At 38.5% G+C, this 17,662-nt stretch overlaps 1 protein-coding gene across 1 annotated transcript in view; it reads left to right on the top strand.

Annotated features, from left to right (window-relative positions):
* The first annotated feature begins 1,365 nt into the window (after positions 1-1,365).
* The window catches only part of MUC5AC (mucin 5AC, oligomeric mucus/gel-forming), a 55,683-nt gene continuing 39,386 nt past the window's right edge, over positions 1,366-17,662 (top strand). Inside the window, exons 1-15 of the mRNA XM_039535989.1 lie at positions 1,366-1,463; positions 4,983-5,051; positions 6,918-6,992; positions 7,257-7,518; positions 8,575-8,689; positions 9,372-9,462; positions 9,893-10,002; positions 10,235-10,451; positions 10,806-10,931; positions 12,034-12,151; positions 13,554-13,692; positions 14,860-14,970; positions 15,626-15,695; positions 16,481-16,618; positions 17,135-17,299. Of these exons, the coding sequence (XP_039391923.1) occupies positions 1,391-1,463; positions 4,983-5,051; positions 6,918-6,992; positions 7,257-7,518; positions 8,575-8,689; positions 9,372-9,462; positions 9,893-10,002; positions 10,235-10,451; positions 10,806-10,931; positions 12,034-12,151; positions 13,554-13,692; positions 14,860-14,970; positions 15,626-15,695; positions 16,481-16,618; positions 17,135-17,299 (1,879 nt within the window). The 5' untranslated portion in view covers positions 1,366-1,390. The remainder of the gene's footprint in view (positions 1,464-4,982; positions 5,052-6,917; positions 6,993-7,256; positions 7,519-8,574; positions 8,690-9,371; positions 9,463-9,892; positions 10,003-10,234; positions 10,452-10,805; positions 10,932-12,033; positions 12,152-13,553; positions 13,693-14,859; positions 14,971-15,625; positions 15,696-16,480; positions 16,619-17,134; positions 17,300-17,662) is intronic.

The following is a 17,662-nucleotide window of genomic DNA, read 5'->3' as shown; positions in this document are numbered from 1 at the left end:
AACACCAATAAACCATTTGAACTTTAAAAGTGTGCGGGAAAAGCAGTGTGTCACCTCCCTTCTATCACCTTGGAAATGGATAAAATATGAGCCTTTTACCTTTGTCCCCAAACTGCTGAAACTAATTCACCAAACATAAACAGAGCCCACTAGAAAGGATACCTGTGACAATACTAGACCTGTTGAAAGGTAAACTACAATAAAAAGACAACTTGGAAAAGTAATAGACCTTTAAATAAATGCACTGACCTATTTACAAAAACTCATTGTTCACATTCACATTGTTCCCAATATAATGGAACCTTCTTAAATTCATTGCTGCTAAAACATTTATTTTGTGCAACAAGGAAATGTACATCAAATTATATAGAATATACTGTCTTTTATCTGGGGCAAGAGAAATACATATGTTCAGTATGGATAGACATATACCTAAATATATCTGTTCAATTCATTATGTTTACTTAGGTCTTATCTACACATTAAAATTAGTCCAGAATAAGATAGGTTGCTAATTTAAAAGTTAATCCATTTCCAACATTAAACTATTAAACTAAACAGTTATTCTGGAACAAGAGCATCAACACGGAGTTAATAAAGAATAGCTATTCCAGAATGATTCCCTGTGTAGACAAGCCTTTAGAAGAGATACAGATTTGATCCAACACTGTGACTGAAGCACCTCTGAGGATAAGAATTCCTTCTATGGAGGGTATTAGTTTTTGACTATCCAGTACTGAAGAGCTTCACTGCATATTCCTGTACTGTGCCTGGCATGTGGATAACTGTTGGCCTTCAGTGTTCTTGGTCTCTTCATCTTCAGAAGCAGAATATTTATATACCAAGGCACAAAATCTCTTCTCAAAAGACGAGGGTCCCAAACATGAAAAGTTTTATCACTCAGCTTGGATCAGAAGGAGTTAGTGTTTTGCTCACTGGAAAAATCAGACTGAAATCACCTGCTATAATCAGGATCATAAAAAAAACTGCCTCTCTCTGATTCTAAATCCCATCCCCGACCCCACAAAAGTAATTCTTGAATTATATTTATTGCAAGATCTGTAATAACTGGAGACAGTAAGATTGAGCATAACTGTTTCTCATTGCTGCTCACTTGGAATTCCTTCAGTAGAAAAGTCTTTTAGAAAATAGCACTCCTCCCAAAATGCAAATACACTTGGCCAGCTTGTAAGGAAGCTAGAGCATCCTTTGTTTACCTATGCACCTGCAGAGGAAAGGTAAAATCCCTGAAGCTCCACCTTTTTAGAACCTTGTGAAACTATCTGGGAACTGTGCCAAAGCCTATTCTGTTGCTATATAAGACTTGTATAAAGACAAGTGCCTCTTCAGAAGCCTATAGTTCGGTACTTTCTACCGAACTCCAATCAAGATGGGCATAGGCTGGGGGGTACGAATACCACTATGGATACCAATATTAGTGATCACCTTTATGCAGAACAAAGGTAGGAGGCTGTAGTTGCTTTTTATTTTTATTACTTTAGAAAACTTACAATTTTCTTTGCAGTTGGAAAGACTTTTCAGTGGTTTCTCTTTGCTTTGTGCAACTAATAAGATTTTGTTTGTAAATGAGATTTCCATGTCTTTTTCTATTCCTCTCCTTTCTAATGTTGCTTCACTGAGTTCATATTGCCCTCAAGCCCAGCCAAAGCAGTTAGATGAATTGAAAATCCAGGGTCAACGGAGTTGCATTGGCATAACTGAGAGTAGAATTTAGTCATATAATTATTCTCACTGGTCATTTTTACCAGTTTCAATAGTTGTTATTGTTTTTTTCAAATGTGAACATGGCAGGCTGTTAAAAACATGGCAACTTAATAACACAGACTGCAAGCTTTACATAATATCTGGTATTGGCTCCCTGTGATAGCAATCCTTCTGGTATTAAAGCTTAAATTCACAGCTTTTTCTTTTCTGCTGCTGTTCCACTCCATTAATTCAAGACACTTCACACTTCTACCTCTTGGTCAAAGAATTTGTATAAATGTTATGTTCGTTAATATATCACAAAATAAACTTGACTTAAATACTGTAGCTCATCTTAGCTGAAAAGCCTCTTGTGATGGAGGAAAAGGGTGTGATGAGAAAGATGACACAAAAAGAGCCAGTACAGAGTGTAGCATGAGAGACCATGGGTGCCAAGATTCTAGCTGTAACCAAAGGCTCTTATGGAGCAAAGAAAAATATGAATCAATGGCACTATTCCTGCCAAACGTCGTCCTCTTAGATCCACTTTGAAAATCTACCCAATACCATAAGAATTTTGGCTGAATGGCAGTTTGTCTGCAAAAGGTTAATGTAAAACCTAAGCGCCCAAACCAACTCCTGTTGAAGTCAAATGGTGTCTTTGCATTGATCTTAAGGGGAACAGAATTGGGCCCTAAGTAAAGGTATTTAGGATTTTATCATTAACTTTTAACTGTCACCCTATCAGCAAAATAAGCTGCTATTGATATTAATGTCAGTCATGATTATCACTGAGTCTTTGGGTAAGGGTGACATAAGGGATTAATCCAAAGTTTGTCTTTCAAAGGATAATTTTTAATGAATTTATGAAACCAGGATTCAGATTGCACAGGCCCAGCCTTCTATCATCTAAGAAGATGTTTTATATTCACATTCTGTATAATCTTTTATTCACTGAGCCCTTTGTTAATTTATTCCATGGCTGAACTCATAAAATGTTAGTATCTAGTGTTTTCTGATCTGATGCACAAATCCTAATGAATAATTTTACTTCTTCCTAATTCCTATGCAGTTCCACACTAACCTTTATTAAACCTTGTTATACCTTATTAAACCAAGGGATTAATTGTGCCATTACCAGCCACTGACAATGGGCATGGGTATGTGGCATGGCATAGACATTGTGCTGAATGTGCATTGAGAGGGAAGCAGAATGATTCCCTGGGCTAGAAAGCTAGGGAAGGGCACACAGTAGGATCAAATGATACACCCTTTCAAAGGGTGCAGAGTGTGTTGCTCCAGGGCCAGTCTCAGTCATCCAGCTAGTGCAGATGGGGCCACGGCAACCCATCAGCCCATGTCAGCCTCACCCATTTGGGATGACTAGCCTCAGTGGTGGTGCTAGCAGTCGTTCTGCACTCAGGGAATGCAGGATGCTGCCTGCCTTCAGCTCAGGTGCTCCCCATGTCTGCTCAAGAGCTACCCTTAGTATTGTGCCCTCAGTATTCTGCATTTTCATTAAGCAGTGCTTTTTGTTAAAAGGGATTGAGTACAAAGATGGTGAGATGATGGTGGAAAGGAGTGAAAGGAATATCTTTGGGATTGTTTTTATTATTTTGAACAAGAATCAAGTTGGGGGCCCAATCAATAATCTGAAATAAATCTATCAGCTCCCCAATTCTATCCACATTGCTTCTGGGTATGTTAGTTATTATTACTGGTGTTTGAAGTTGTAAGCCAGCTATTATGGGTCAAATTCTGCTTCCAGTAACATAGCGTATATGTTGGCCCTCTCACTCTAAACAGGGTTCTTCCAATATAAAACAGTCTTCTCTATACTCTTATCTGGTTATTTGTTATTATTTCTAGAGTGCCCAAGATGTACATAGGACTTTGCAGATGGTTCAAGTGTACAAATTCAGAAAAACAAAGAATCAAATGCAGCCTTTGCTCTAAATAGTTTAGAAGGGCGGAGAGAGTACAGTGTGGCTAGTAAAGAAAGAGAGAAATTCTCCACTCAGTTTTCATTGGTATAATCCCAGTGATTTCGTTAGAATTTTCCTTGTTACAACCAAAAGAAAAATTTGGCTCAAGGAGTGATATATGGGTCAGGTACTCAGCTAGGGTCAATCAGGCCAGCTCCTTTAAGTCTAGGGAGCTATACCAACTTACACTGCTGAGGAGCCGAACTGATAGTTGGTAGACAGATCCATGTTTTTAGAATGGATTTGGAGGAGGAGAGGGTGAGAGTTTGGTGGAGATTAAGTGACCAGCTAGCAGGTTGCTCAGGGGAAGCATAGGGAAAAAGCTCTCTGACTATTAGCCCTCCTATTACCCTTTCCCAATGAACATGCATTCTGGTTCAGTTTCAGGGCAGAAGACTAAGAACTCCTACTCGGTTCTGATACCTAGGACAAAAATGTATAGGTTGCAAACCCAATTTCCAATGTGTGTGTTTTTTAGATAAATTAATAACGGAGGGAGGAGGGTCTGTGATATGTATGGGGTAGGGAACGTGGGAGTGAATGGGGGTGGCAATGATTATGCACCTCAAGCAAAGTCCATTAGAGTCACTGCACAGTTCAGGCCCTCTATACCACTGTCACTGGCCTACCTATAACAACTTCTGTGGGGGGGGAAAAAAAAGCATACCAGCCATCATGCCTCTGAACTGTAACTACGGAGAAAAATTCTCTATTTTCATCTTTTAAAATATTTTCACCCTCACAGCCTTTGCCTCTGTGTGAGTGTGTGTTTGTATTTGCCACAGCATAACAAACCACACTTGTTGCTTTTTGGCAGCTTTTAGTGTGTTGGTGTTGTAGGTTGTTAGGTTGTTAGTGTTTTTAGGAGATAGTGGGAAACCTGAGATGTTTAGTAGGTTGTTGTTAGAGTTGTTTTAGTTGTGAGTTTTGTTTGTTAAAGTTGCTTGGCTTCTTCTCTCTCTAGCAATATATAATAAATAATAAATTTGAAGATGATGATGATATGATGTTCTATTATAGCAGTGCTGTTGTGTTGTATTTGTTTACCAATTAGCAATTTTTGCTTGCCTGCTAAAAAAAATAAAAATATATATGAGAGAGAAATAAATGACTCTGCTTCCAATCACATTGACTGCTGAGCTTTGTCCACGTCCGCCAATGCGACGCAACACACACTTACCATGCAGTTTCCCTGTCTAAAAGAATGCTACTTTTGCAGATTGTATTGTTTAAGCAGGTGTTACTGAAGAATTTATGAGCACAATCCCCCAAAGTAACTTTTTTTTTCTCTAGTCAAAGCGCAATACGAGGACCAACAAGCAAATTATGATGACTATAATTATGTCCAGCAGGGACAAGACTGTAAGTGGTTTTTGTTTTATTTTATTTATTTATTTGACAGTCTAAATTCAGTCAATGTTGTCTTAGAAACTCATTGCAATGGACATAGAGTGATTAAAGTGTACTATGCCTTTAAATGAAGGGAAAGGAACAATTCTCTATACACAATGTTCAGCTCCCTGGAATTGGTACTGTAGGGCCAGATCGTCAGCTAGTGTAAATTGCTGAAATGAAATTGAAGTCAGTGGGGCTATGCTGATTTGCACCAGCTGAGGATCTAGCCCACTGAAGCTACACTGTTATCTAATCTATAATTACGTAATAGGTACATACTGCAAATTTACAAGGTGTATTTTATGAGGGGTGTGTGTGTACATGTGTATCACAAAGATATTTGATAATCGGTAAGAAAAAGTACTTTTTTCATTCCATTGAGATAACTGCATCACTCACGAAAGGCAGAAAATGAAAAGTATTGCAGTACATGCACCAGAGATAGTGCAGATTTGTGTATAAAATATATGATGCTGCTTGTTGGAACAGATTAGTTACATGTAATAAGATAAGGGATGTGTATTGGCTGTTGGTATAACACAGCTGTCAGAACAAAAATGATGTTGTATAAAAATGCTAATAAAATGTACCTTGTTCCTTTCTCCAGTAAATTTATTACACTATAATTTAACTAATCAGCCTGAAAATCTGAACCACAACCTAATCTGAAATTAGCAACCTTGACAAACCCAACAGCTGGAAGCTGAGGGTAGACAAATTTAAACTGGAAATATGGCAAACACTATTACCCTTGAGTGTAACTAACCATTGTAACAACTAATCAAGGGAGATGGTTGGCTCTCTATCCCTTGAAGTCTTTAAATCAAGACCAGTTGTCTTTCTAAAAGAGATGCTCTATTTCAACCACAAATCATTGGTCTACATAGAGCAACCACTGGGTGATACAGTGTGAACCATGTTATTCAGGAGATCAGGCTACAGGAGCATAAAGGTTCCCATTGGCTTTCAAATGTATGAATTTATTAATAAAGATATAATCCTTCATTTACTCCAGGAGCTTAAAAAAAATCTCAGAAGGAGCTTTAAGGGACATTAAAACCATTCTTGACCTTTGCCTCCCAGTATACATGCAAGTAGAAAACTGAGGTGAGGATTCAGCAGTTGGTGTTGAGAAACTACATTGCAGCTTCTCTGAACCTCAAATCCATTCAGTACTAGAATCAAAGAAGAAATACTGGGGATCAACACAGCAAACTTAGGGCCATATCCTGCAAATTGGAGTCATTGTGTGAAAAAGCACTAGGTTCATGATTAAGAGCTTGCAGAATTCTGCAAGAAGTTGGCTATATGTGAGTGTGTGTGTGTATACATGTACTTCCGGCTAAGAAAAGAATATGAGATCTAAACAAGTTCTGCTGTGGTTTCTCAACCCGAACCATTGAAACCCTCCTACAGTTTTCCACTTGTACATATGTTGGGAGCCAAAGGTTGTGAATAACTTTAATCTCCATTGTGTTGCCTGAGGTTTTTTGTATAGTTCCTATGGTAGATGAAGGATTAAATTGGTATCAGCTTGCGGATACCTACTTTGGGCAGGTGGGGTCAGATTCAGTTGGGCTCCTTGTGTGAGAAAGGACTACTGACTTGAGGAAGGGTTGGCAGGATCAGGCTATTAATGACAGTTTACATTGGAAGCCAAAATTTGATGCGGTGGCATTAAGCCATTAATAGACTCCATTGGAAACTTTCCAGTGAGCGTTACTTGCAGTAAAAACCTTTAACCACTAATAAGGCTAGGAGATCCATGTCTGTGTTTGCCAATTTGTTTACTGAGCCTTTTGAATTAGTGATAATTGTATTTCTTTTTCTTAGATTTTTCTGTACCAGTAACTAAACCACAAGAAGTGACAATCATCCAACCACTGAGAACGACGCTGCCCATAAAGCGTAAGTTAAACAAATGCTATGTCTTTATGAGAGATTGATCAGAACTGTAGGGTAAGCGAAGAGATGGATAGACTAAAGAGAAAAGTTAACAGAATGAATGCTATATACACAAATAAATAAATAGCTGGATGAGAAGATAAAACAGACAATGGGTTTGTTGTTTAGATAGATGGATAAATATGTAAATGAATTAGACAGTGAGTGAATAGAGGGACTTACACTGGAATTTTCAGTACAGCCCTACAACTTGTTTTGAATCCACAGCTGGCAACCCTGCTCACAATGGACGTGTGTGCAGCACCTGGGGAAACTTCCACTTCAAGACCTTTGATGGAGACATCTTTCACTTCCCCGGGCTCTGCAACTATGTCTTTGCATCCCACTGCAAATCTGCCTACGAGGACTTCAACATCCAGATCAGGCGCACTGTGCTGGAAAGCTCTCCTGTGATCAGCCATATCACCCTGAAGCTTGACGGAATGGTGACTGAACTGACCTCAGACTCCATTGTGGTCAATGGCAACCCGTAAGTTCAGACGTGTTATTATCTGATGAAATTGGCACCATTGATGTTGCCCCAATGGTCTGTTTGAAAGGATGCCTATTTCAGTCTCATTCCTGCAGGCTGATGTAAAACAGCAGCAGCAGCTGAAACAGGGGAGTAAAAAGCAGAGCTTTATTCCATCTTTACAGATAACCTCCTGACCTATGTGCCATGCAGTTCAGGGGCACTCCAGACCCCACTCTACTGTTGTAATTTAGAGGCCTCTAGGTGCCATAAAATAAAGGTAGAATAAAAACAAATACAGCAAAATACCTTAATAAATACAAGATCAAGAATACAAAAAGCCAGACATTGCAGCAGAAAAGAAAGAAAGAAAGAAAGAAAGAAAGAAAGAAAGAAAGAAAGAAAGAAAGAAAGAAAGAAAGAAAGAAAGAAAGAAAGAAAGAAAGGCACAGTACATATTAGCAAAAGAACAAGACTCCTGAGCCTTCCCTCCTGAAGGATGCCACAAGTGTAAATGTGAAGGGGGAAAGTATCTCAGTGATTCCAGTTCTACACTAGAAAGCCTTTCATCTTGTTCCTTCAAGACTGCATGTGGGGAAGTCCAGCAATCCCAGCTCTGCCATTTCAACTGAGCTAGTCTTAGTTATGAAGAAAGAACAAAAAAAGAACAATTTCCGTCCAGAGAAGCTAGTCCTATATTATTTAAGGCTTTAAAATAATAATAGCAGAGCACTTGACGTGCACTTGTTAAACAACAGACAGGCATAGCACTTTCTGAATTATATCATATAACAGACAGACCAGCATTTTATACATTAAAACATCATGTATAGATGTACTGAAAAGGAATGGCACCAGAAAACAACACTGGCCCCACAGCACTTTGGAAAGCAACTGCATAGGAGATTATCTAACCCATCACTGAAGGTTTCCAGGTTGTTATAAACATGTGCAGTTCATATTTAGCAATGCATATTACTAGCCAATTCCTTATTCAGTTGAATTAAAAATGTCTCATAGACTGGATGTCAAATTCTGTACTCCCACTTTAATTGCACTTTGATCTCTCTCCAGAATTCAGCTGCCTTTCAGCCAGTCAGGAATCCTGATAGAGAGAAGTAGCGGATATTTGAAAATCACTGCCAAGATGGGCATGGTCTTCATGTGGAACCAACTGGATGGCCTTCTGGTAAGTGTACATTCCAGATGTTGCAAAGAATACTTATTTTTAAATTATTCTGGCTTTCATGAGCCAGAGATTAGGTGATTTGGGATTTTTATCCATTTTCATTGCATTGTGTTACCCTATTATGCTTTCAATTTCCTTTCTTTTCTCAGAGCTCAGTTTATAATCACCATTCTCCCCAAGCCACTAATAGAGCCTTGTAGTGAAATGTAATCTTCCTCAGATACTAAATATACCACTGCTTTGATGTTCACAGCCCCTGTGGTATTCAGGAGCATAAACAATGGTGCAGAATTCCAGCAGTGGGAAGTCCACCAGGGGAGGAGACTGCAGTGAAGCAAAGTAGTCACAACTCCCATCCTGAAGTCATAGGGTTATCAATAAGAAATCAATTATTATAAAATAGACCAGACTTAGTTTAATCCATCATATTGTTCACCCACACACCCATATCTAATGCAAAAAACCTGTCTGACCAAACTACTGCATGGATTTAGGTTTAATTTCACCCCGTGTCAAGGGCCAGCACCATTTCTATGCACCACTGATTTTGAAAACTTAAGTGGGATGTATGTAGTACATAGACTTTGTGGTGAACCTCTGGATAGTGGTGAATTCCATCCTTAACACCTAATACACTGTAAATTTTAACTCTGTGTGTAACTCACTTACCCCATTTTTTTAGGTGGAACTGGATAAGAAATATGCCAATCAGACCTGTGGGCTTTGTGGGGACTTCAATGGCATTCCAATTTACAATGAGTTCACATCAAACAGTAAGTAACAACAACATTATTAAGCACTGTGGTTTGATTTTCTTTCCTTTAATAGTATTTGTTTCACATAGAATGGGGCACTGATCCACAGATAAGTTGTGAAACTATACTGATGTTTAATATTAAACTACACTGATGTTTAATATTGACATGCACTATTTTATGTCCTTTGATTTAACACTTTTATAGTAGGCATAGGGTATAAAGCTGTAACAAATGATTTCCTGTTTTTTTTAATATTTCAACACCAAACCCTTGCCAGCTATTCACACTTTCTTCATCACTCTTTCCTTTTGCTATCGTGGTGATTTACCCTGGGCAACATCATAAGGGTCAGTGTTATGGAAACATCAATGTCCACACAAAATTAGCACTGCATTTTCAAAGCCAGTAAAAGTGCTATAATTTTTTTTAAAACTGCTTATTACAGACATCAAGCTGACTGACGTACAGTTTGGGAATATGCAGAAGATGGATGGACCCACAGAGCAATGCGAGGATCCTACATCTTCTTCTCTTTCAAACTGCTCTAATGAATTTGTAAGGATCTTTTCTGTAGTATTTTGTTTTTCATTGAAATATCTTTGCTCCTTCTTCTTACATCAATGAATTAATTTTGGGGAAATTTGGAAGAGTAGGAAAACATAACATGAAGCAAAATGAAGACAATGGAATGTCTTTGGAACAAAATACTTTAAAATATCTAAATAAAAATTAGTTCTTTGGCGTTTTGTAAATTCTGTTGCTCTAACACCACTATTTTCCCTTCTAGAGTGCTATCTGCCAGACAATATTGACTGGTGAAGCGTTTGTGAGCTGCAATGCACTGGTGGATGTTCAAGACTATATTGACTCTTGCGTACAAGACTTGTGCCGCTGTGATGAGTCTATGCGTGATTTCTGCATCTGTAACACCTTTGCTGAATACTCCCGGCAGTGCGCCCATGCTGGTGGACAACCTCTGAACTGGAGAACTAAAGAACTGTGCAGTAAGTATCTCAAGAAGATACTCCTATGCTTGCAACTAGTCACCAACAAATTCCAATAGTGTGAAATCTACTCCTGTGTCAACAGCCTTCAAATGGCCTATATACCATAATTTTCACAAAGTCAATTTCAACCTGAGTGCATCAGGGCCATACAGGAATTAAAAGTTTTAAACATTTTGCAGTGATTGGGGATGCCAGTATTCCCCAGAGGACTCAATAACAAATTGCAGATATCAGCACATCTCCTAAGGAATTCATCATCAGATACAGATGTCCCCTCTCCAAAGTTTAAATAAGAAAAGCCAATACATGGGGGTTATATTAAGAACTCTTTATCCATTTTTCTACTTTCAGACAAGACATGCCCTTATAACATGCAGCACGAGGAATGTGGCTCCCCCTGTGCTAACACCTGCACCAACCCTGAAAGGTCAGCCCTCTGTGAAGATCACTGTACCGATGGCTGCATCTGCCCCCCAGGCAAGTTTATATTAATCTCTTTTTCTCATATTCAAAAGCTCCAGCGCATTTACAGGTACAGGTTTAGCAGCTTTCCTAGGATACATTATGCCTTTTAATGCTCTTTCCACAGCTACAGGAAGTTCCAAGTTCTTTTCTTGAGACATGTACATAGTTTCTATCTATGTTAATGGAAACACCCTTTCAGATGACAGGGGTTTATTCAGGACATGCATCTGATGTGCTGCAAAGTGACTGACACTAGTATGACAGTATACTAGAGCTGGAACTCTCTAAACTTGGCAGCTTCCTTAGTCACTGTGCACAATAAATAGATTACATTTACTCACCTTCTGCCCACAAAAATGTTTCCTGACATTAGCAACTTTGAGCCTGATCCTGCAAGGTGATGAACATTTCCTGTGGAGTGCTGCCTGTTCTCCTCTCCCTCTGTAAACACTGGGATTTGGGAGCACTCAGCAGTTTGTAAGATCAGGCCATTTTCAGGAATTATGCACGATAAATGGACGTTAATTTGGTGCAGGTACAGGTAGGTACAGTAACTGCCTGCTATCTTCATGCAAACTAAGTTCTCGTGCTGAGAATATTTGCTGACTGAAGTGAATTTATCATCTTCATCATATTTCCCATCCCTGCTCTTCAGCCCAATGCTACATGTGTAGCCACATGTGGTGCTCCCTCATGTCCTCATCTCTTATCAGAATAAATTAACTAGTCTCCCTGAGACTACTATATGCTTGCTCTAGGGTGTATAGTGTTTACACTACAAATGGGTCCCCATGTGAATTTATAGATGTTTGCTCTATTACATCCTGTCACTCTGTCATCTTACAATTCAAATCAGCGAGGCCCATCTCACCAAGTCACTTACCGGAGTATCAGAGAGTGAAGGAGCTCTAGGATTTCCGCCACTCTTTGATTGGTTACACAGTTACAGCAGTCAGTAGATAGCAGAGATTCCATTATTACAATGCTTTTTACTTTTGCATTTCATCTGTAATAAAAAAGAAACAAAACATATTTTATGACGTCTCCTACAAGAGTGCTCTGAAGCAACATGGAAAGCATGACAAAGTGAATAGCTTACTATTTCTTCCTCTAGGAACCTTGTTTGATGACATTAACAGCTCTGGATGTATCCCTCTCAGCGAGTGCCCCTGTACCTACAAAGGTGAAACCTATAGTCCAGGTGCTTCTTTTGCATCCCAGTGCACTTCATGGTAACCTACTATTTTTGTCAAATCTTTTCCTTTTTTTTGTGCATTACCTAATCATTGTTGGCAGTGAGCAAGAAATCACTGATTACACCGATCTTGGGAATGGATATATTAGTCTGAAGCCTCTGGCTTAAAATACTTATTAAAGTTATTTATCTCCTAAGGTTTCTTTCTGTACACGAGAACAAAAACTTAAATTTAGACAAGAGTAATCTCATTTTCAAACCCAGGCATGTTAACAATATGATCAAATCCAGTCACTGAATGCTCAAATCAGCCCTCAGTAACATAAATCCAATGGCAGGTTTCAGAGTGGTAGCTGTGTTAATCTCTATCAGCAAAAACAAGGAGGAGTCCTTGTGGCACCTTAGAGACTAACAAATTTATTTGGGCATAAGCTTTCGTGGGCTAGAACCCACTTCATCAGATGCATGGAGTGGAAAATACAGGAGCAGGTATAAATACATGAAAGGATGGGGATTGCTTTACCAAGTGTGAGGTCAGTCTAATGAGATAAATCAATTAACAGCAGGATAACAAAGGAGGAAAAATAACTTTTGAAGTGGTAAGAGAGTGGCCTAATCTGATGGTAAATCCAGTGGTGGACTCCAGCATGAAATATGCATGTTCTATATAAGCACCATTTTAAATTTGAAGTGAAGTATTACATAGTGTGATTATGTGTACACATATAACAGCTTCTGGATGTGAATTGATGGCTTCCCCCTAGCTGCTTAAGTATTACTTCAGTGTATGTGTATGTGTATATGTATCTATTATACAAAAAATCTATTATTTGTAAAGAATTATTTAACATGCTCTGAATTTTGACTCATGCTAATGCAGGTAAGAGGCCAAATTCAGTGTGAGAAAGATTCCTTGGTATTCAATAAAATTGCTTCCACTTTCACAAGGGCTGAATTTGGTCCAAAGATTTACAATGAATAGCTTTAGGTTAAAACATCATTACCGTGAAGACACAAATGCCGTTCCCTATTCATTCTGAGTTTTTAATGCAATATCAAAAAGACAACGAGGAGTCCGGTGGCACCTTAACCCAGTTCTTCAGATGCATGGAGTGAAAATTAGAGCTGCAGACATTATTATACTGATACATGCAGAGAAGGGAGTAACGTTACCTTTTGCCCATGAAAGCTTATGCCCAAATAAATTTGTTAGTCTTCAAGGTGCCACCAGACTTCCCGTTGTTTTTGTGGATATGGACTAACATGGCTACCCCTCTCATACTTGACACAATGCAATATCAGTTAGTCTACTTGCAAACAGTGATAAAAACAGCCGGGGGGGGGGGGAAATGAAGGCGTCATCTGTCCCTAATTTCTCCCATTTTTCTTAAGCTTGTGTCACTCAAGCTTAACAAACATCTCTTTTTCTTTTATTTCAGTACCTGTACTGGAGGCCAGTGGAGTTGTGTCAGCCGTTCCTGCCCTGGGACTTGCTCCATTGAAGGAGGTTCCCACATCTCCACATTTGATGAGAAACGTTATTCCTTCTTTGGAGATTGTAGCTATATCCTGACGAAGGTAACTATAATTGGGCATTTACTGCCAATGCAACTTAGTATAGGAAGATTCTTTAACTAGAGAGGATGCAACTTAATCAGTGCTACTGGAAGTCTCAACATGGGGCTTGAACCAAAGACCAATGAAATTAATAGGATTCTTTCCAATGATTTCAATGGGCTTTGGAATAGGCCCAGAATAAACACATGCAAAGACTTAATCAGGTAGCTGGATACATTAGGAATGTCTATTTTTTAGGGGCAGGGAGGTTTGCTTATGAATTACATTGCATTTTCCAGACCCCCTCTATATAACCTGAAGATGGCTACTATACATTTTCAAATAAATCTCCTCTGTCCTGTGTTTTGTAATTTTTTCTTTCTGAGTAAAGTTAACCCCCCTTTCTGCCTCCATTGTCACCCTTAATCCAGTTTGCACCCAGTTTGCCTTCCTTGATTAAATGTTCTTCATATCAGAAGCGTCATTTATAGTTCTCATGCAAACTGACTATCAGCTTTCATATTACCCTTTCCCAATATACATGCATAACTGTTCAGTCTCAAAGCAAAAGACTCAGAACTTCTACTCAGGAGTAGGATCTAAAATGTATGTGTGTTTTTTAGATAAATTAATAACTTAGGACTGTGATATGTATGGAATACGGGATGTGAGAATGAATGGGGGTGGTAATGATTATGTACCTGAATAAGAGTCCATCAGAGTCATTGCAAAAGTCAGGCCTATATACCGCTGTCATTGACTTATATATAATAACTTCTGTAAAAAAAGTAGTAAAGACTTAATATTAAAAATAACACACACAAAGAATTATCTTTCCTCACCTAACAGTTGTGTGCTAGAAATCCTTTTCATGTAAGGTCAAGTTAAATTTTAACTGAAAAGAGAATGCCACAAAAATATCTGTTGCTAATCTAGGAATGTCTGAACATTAAGACTTCTGAAATCTCCTCATGGGTACCTCAAGTATTTAATGCCATGGTCAGCTGATACTTTTCATTGTGTTGCATGTGTTTACGCCAGCTTACTTTGGTGAGTGTAAATGGGTGTGCATATGAGAGAGAGACAAAGAGAAGGAATGAGCAAAATTTACAATGACCCAGTTTACCCAGAATCTTATTTGATATTGATCCCTTTTCATTTAATGGGTTTGGTTTTTCTTTTTTGCAGCTCTGTGACAGCGATGCCTTCACTGTTCTAGGAGAAGTCCGCAAATGTGGCCTAACTGACACTGAGACATGCCTGAAAGGTGTAGCCATCAGCATAAGTGGAGGACAAACTGTACGTAGTAAAAACAGATACCCAACCTTTTGCCTGAATGTTTTTAAAATTGACAGTTATTGGGTAGTTAGCTGTGGGTAGGAAGGATGGACTTAAACTGAAGATCAGAGAAAAAATTTAGTAATCTGTAGCTTGCAAAAAGTGTTTAACCATCACCAACTAGACTCACCACAACTTCTGTTCCTGATGCAGTAGGAACTGTGTTCAGACTTATGTTGTGTCCAGATGGAAAAATATTTGAACATGGATGGTCCTTGATCTCAAATCCTGTACCAGTGAACATACATATATAATGTTTATGGTAGATACACGCACAAAAAAGAACATCGCAGCTAAGAAGTCAGCACTGATTTCTGTTCAAATAAGATATAATCTTGATCAAGCAAAAAGAAATCGCAGTGCAGATAATGGAAGTAAAGACGCTGGTAGTTCTCTAGTGTTTACATTTTATACAGATTTTCTAAATAATTGCTAGTTATAACAACTATAGAAAATAGTATAGTAACAAAAAAAGTTGTGTTGAAAAGTTGATTTTCACTATATCAAGTGTCCGGCCTTTTTCTTCATCTTGAGCAATACTAGATATGAAATATTTGGAAAGTGCTGAACAGTTCCTAAACCTGCTTGCCAATCACTGTCTTTTTCTTCTTGCCAGATTGTTGTGATCAAACCTTCTGGCAGCGTGTTTGTGAATACGATCTTCACCCAGTTGCCCTTCTCTGCAGGTATGTTCTTTTAGGAGACATCTGTGGTATTCGCGGACGTTGACTTGCTAGCCTACTGCTTTGCTTCTACTCTCCGTTACATTCTTAAGTCAGTTACCCTGCAGGAACCTCTTATTTTTAAAATAATTGTTTTTTCTCATTCAGCATTTTTGAGTTTGGAGATAATCGGCTATTGTTACGTAACCATTAGAGAACATCTTCTATACACACATACACTATCACGCTGATATTTCCAGATCCAAGTAGTACTGTACGAGTAAAAAGCAAATTCTGATATACACTGGGACCCAAAAACCAGGTCTACAACTTACTGAGCCATGAAGTTGCCCTATGCCTCTTCTGCCTGTTTTCATGAACATTGTTCATCATTAAAGACTTTCACTCTATCCGGACCTCCTTAGTTTCTTCCCCACATATACAGGAAGTACAAGTACTCTATGTGTATCAAGTATTTCCAGATTGGATCCTAGGACAAAATCATGTTAGGTAATTCTCACAGAGCCAAAGTCTGTTTGGACACAGAAATTCATGTTCTTCAACTTGTTCTAAAGAAATTACCAGCCTGGAGGCGTGTTCTGCCTGCTTGCTGCCTAGAATAGTAATAGACTAACTTTGTACCAGATTTTAGATCCAGTTCAAATTAACTCTCCTTTTTTTCTCCAAGTGAAAGCTTCACACTACATGTAGCAGACACTTAGTATAAAGAGAATCTTTGTAAATAATGGACAGTTGTTTCAATTTTTAATCACATAAAAAAATGGATTTATTGTGTTCTTTGTCCATAGCCAATGTCACTATCTTCAGGCCGTCATCATTCTTCATCATTGTACAAACAAATTGTGGGCTTCAGCTTCAGATGCAGCTTGTACCCATCATGCAACTCTTTGTAAACGTAGACCCGTCCCACAAAGGGCAGACATGTGGTAAGTGGACTTATCTAATAAGTGTCTTTCCTACTGTGGAGAAGCACCACCCAGACTGCTTGTTTGGGTGGGAGACAGGCAGCAGGATCAGAGACAGTCAGAGAGTTAGACTGTGATCAGGAAAGGAAGCACTGCTGAGCTTTTATAAGATTAAGCTTTCTCTTTAGGAGTAAGAAGTAGAAGGGTCACTGAATGCTATTTGTACTTTTATGTTATGTTTACTCTGATCAAATAAAAGTGTAGTGGTGTTTCAGACGCACAAGCCAAAAGCATAGCCAATCAGTGGGTTTTGAAGAGTTCTGCAGGGCCCCTGAAATAGCGATAGGAAAAGTAGCCAGGTTAGTCTGATATTCAAAGGAAAATGTCCTGAAAGAAAGCTTTCAGAGGTACAAAAGTTGTACCAGCAACCCAGAGACATGAGTCTTGAACAAGGAGCATAATCAGGAAGGAGCTCACTCATTGAAATTACTTTTGACCTTGCATGGGAGATTCAAAATCCTTTTGCTTCCCACTAAGGTCTTTGTGGAAACTTCAACAATATCCAAGCAGATGACTTCAAAGCCACAAGTGGCATAGTGGAAGGAACAGCAGCCGCTTTTGCCAATACCTGGAAAACCCAGGGTGATTGTCCTGATGTCAAAAACATCTTTGAGAACCCCTGTACCCTCAGCATAGAAAATGGTATGTTTGTTATAATAGAAGACTAAACAAATCTGACAAAAATAGGTAGCAGAAATGAATTCAGATTCTAAGTTCCATGTTACAAATAGATGGGTTTAAAAATTAAATCATAAAAGAAGATTAGCTTGAAAAACAAAGCAATTATTTAACTGTAAGAAATATTAACAGGATGTTGCGACTCATTTTAACTCATCCAATCTTGCCTACCCATTTTCTGTCAGACAAGACTGAGGTTTTCTCTTAATAAATAATAATAATACTTAAGACTAATAGAGAATTTTAGAGCCTCACAATAGCCCTGTGAGTTAAGAAGTGAAGTGTTAAGATTCCCATTTTGCATATGGGGAAACTGAGTCATTGAAG

This window comes from Mauremys reevesii, linkage group 4 (assembly GCF_016161935.1).
Source record: "Mauremys reevesii isolate NIE-2019 linkage group 4, ASM1616193v1, whole genome shotgun sequence".
Taxonomy (NCBI): domain Eukaryota; kingdom Metazoa; phylum Chordata; order Testudines; family Geoemydidae; genus Mauremys; species Mauremys reevesii.
Note: the sequence above shows the minus strand (reverse complement) of the source record. Positions and strands in the feature narration are given on the sequence as shown.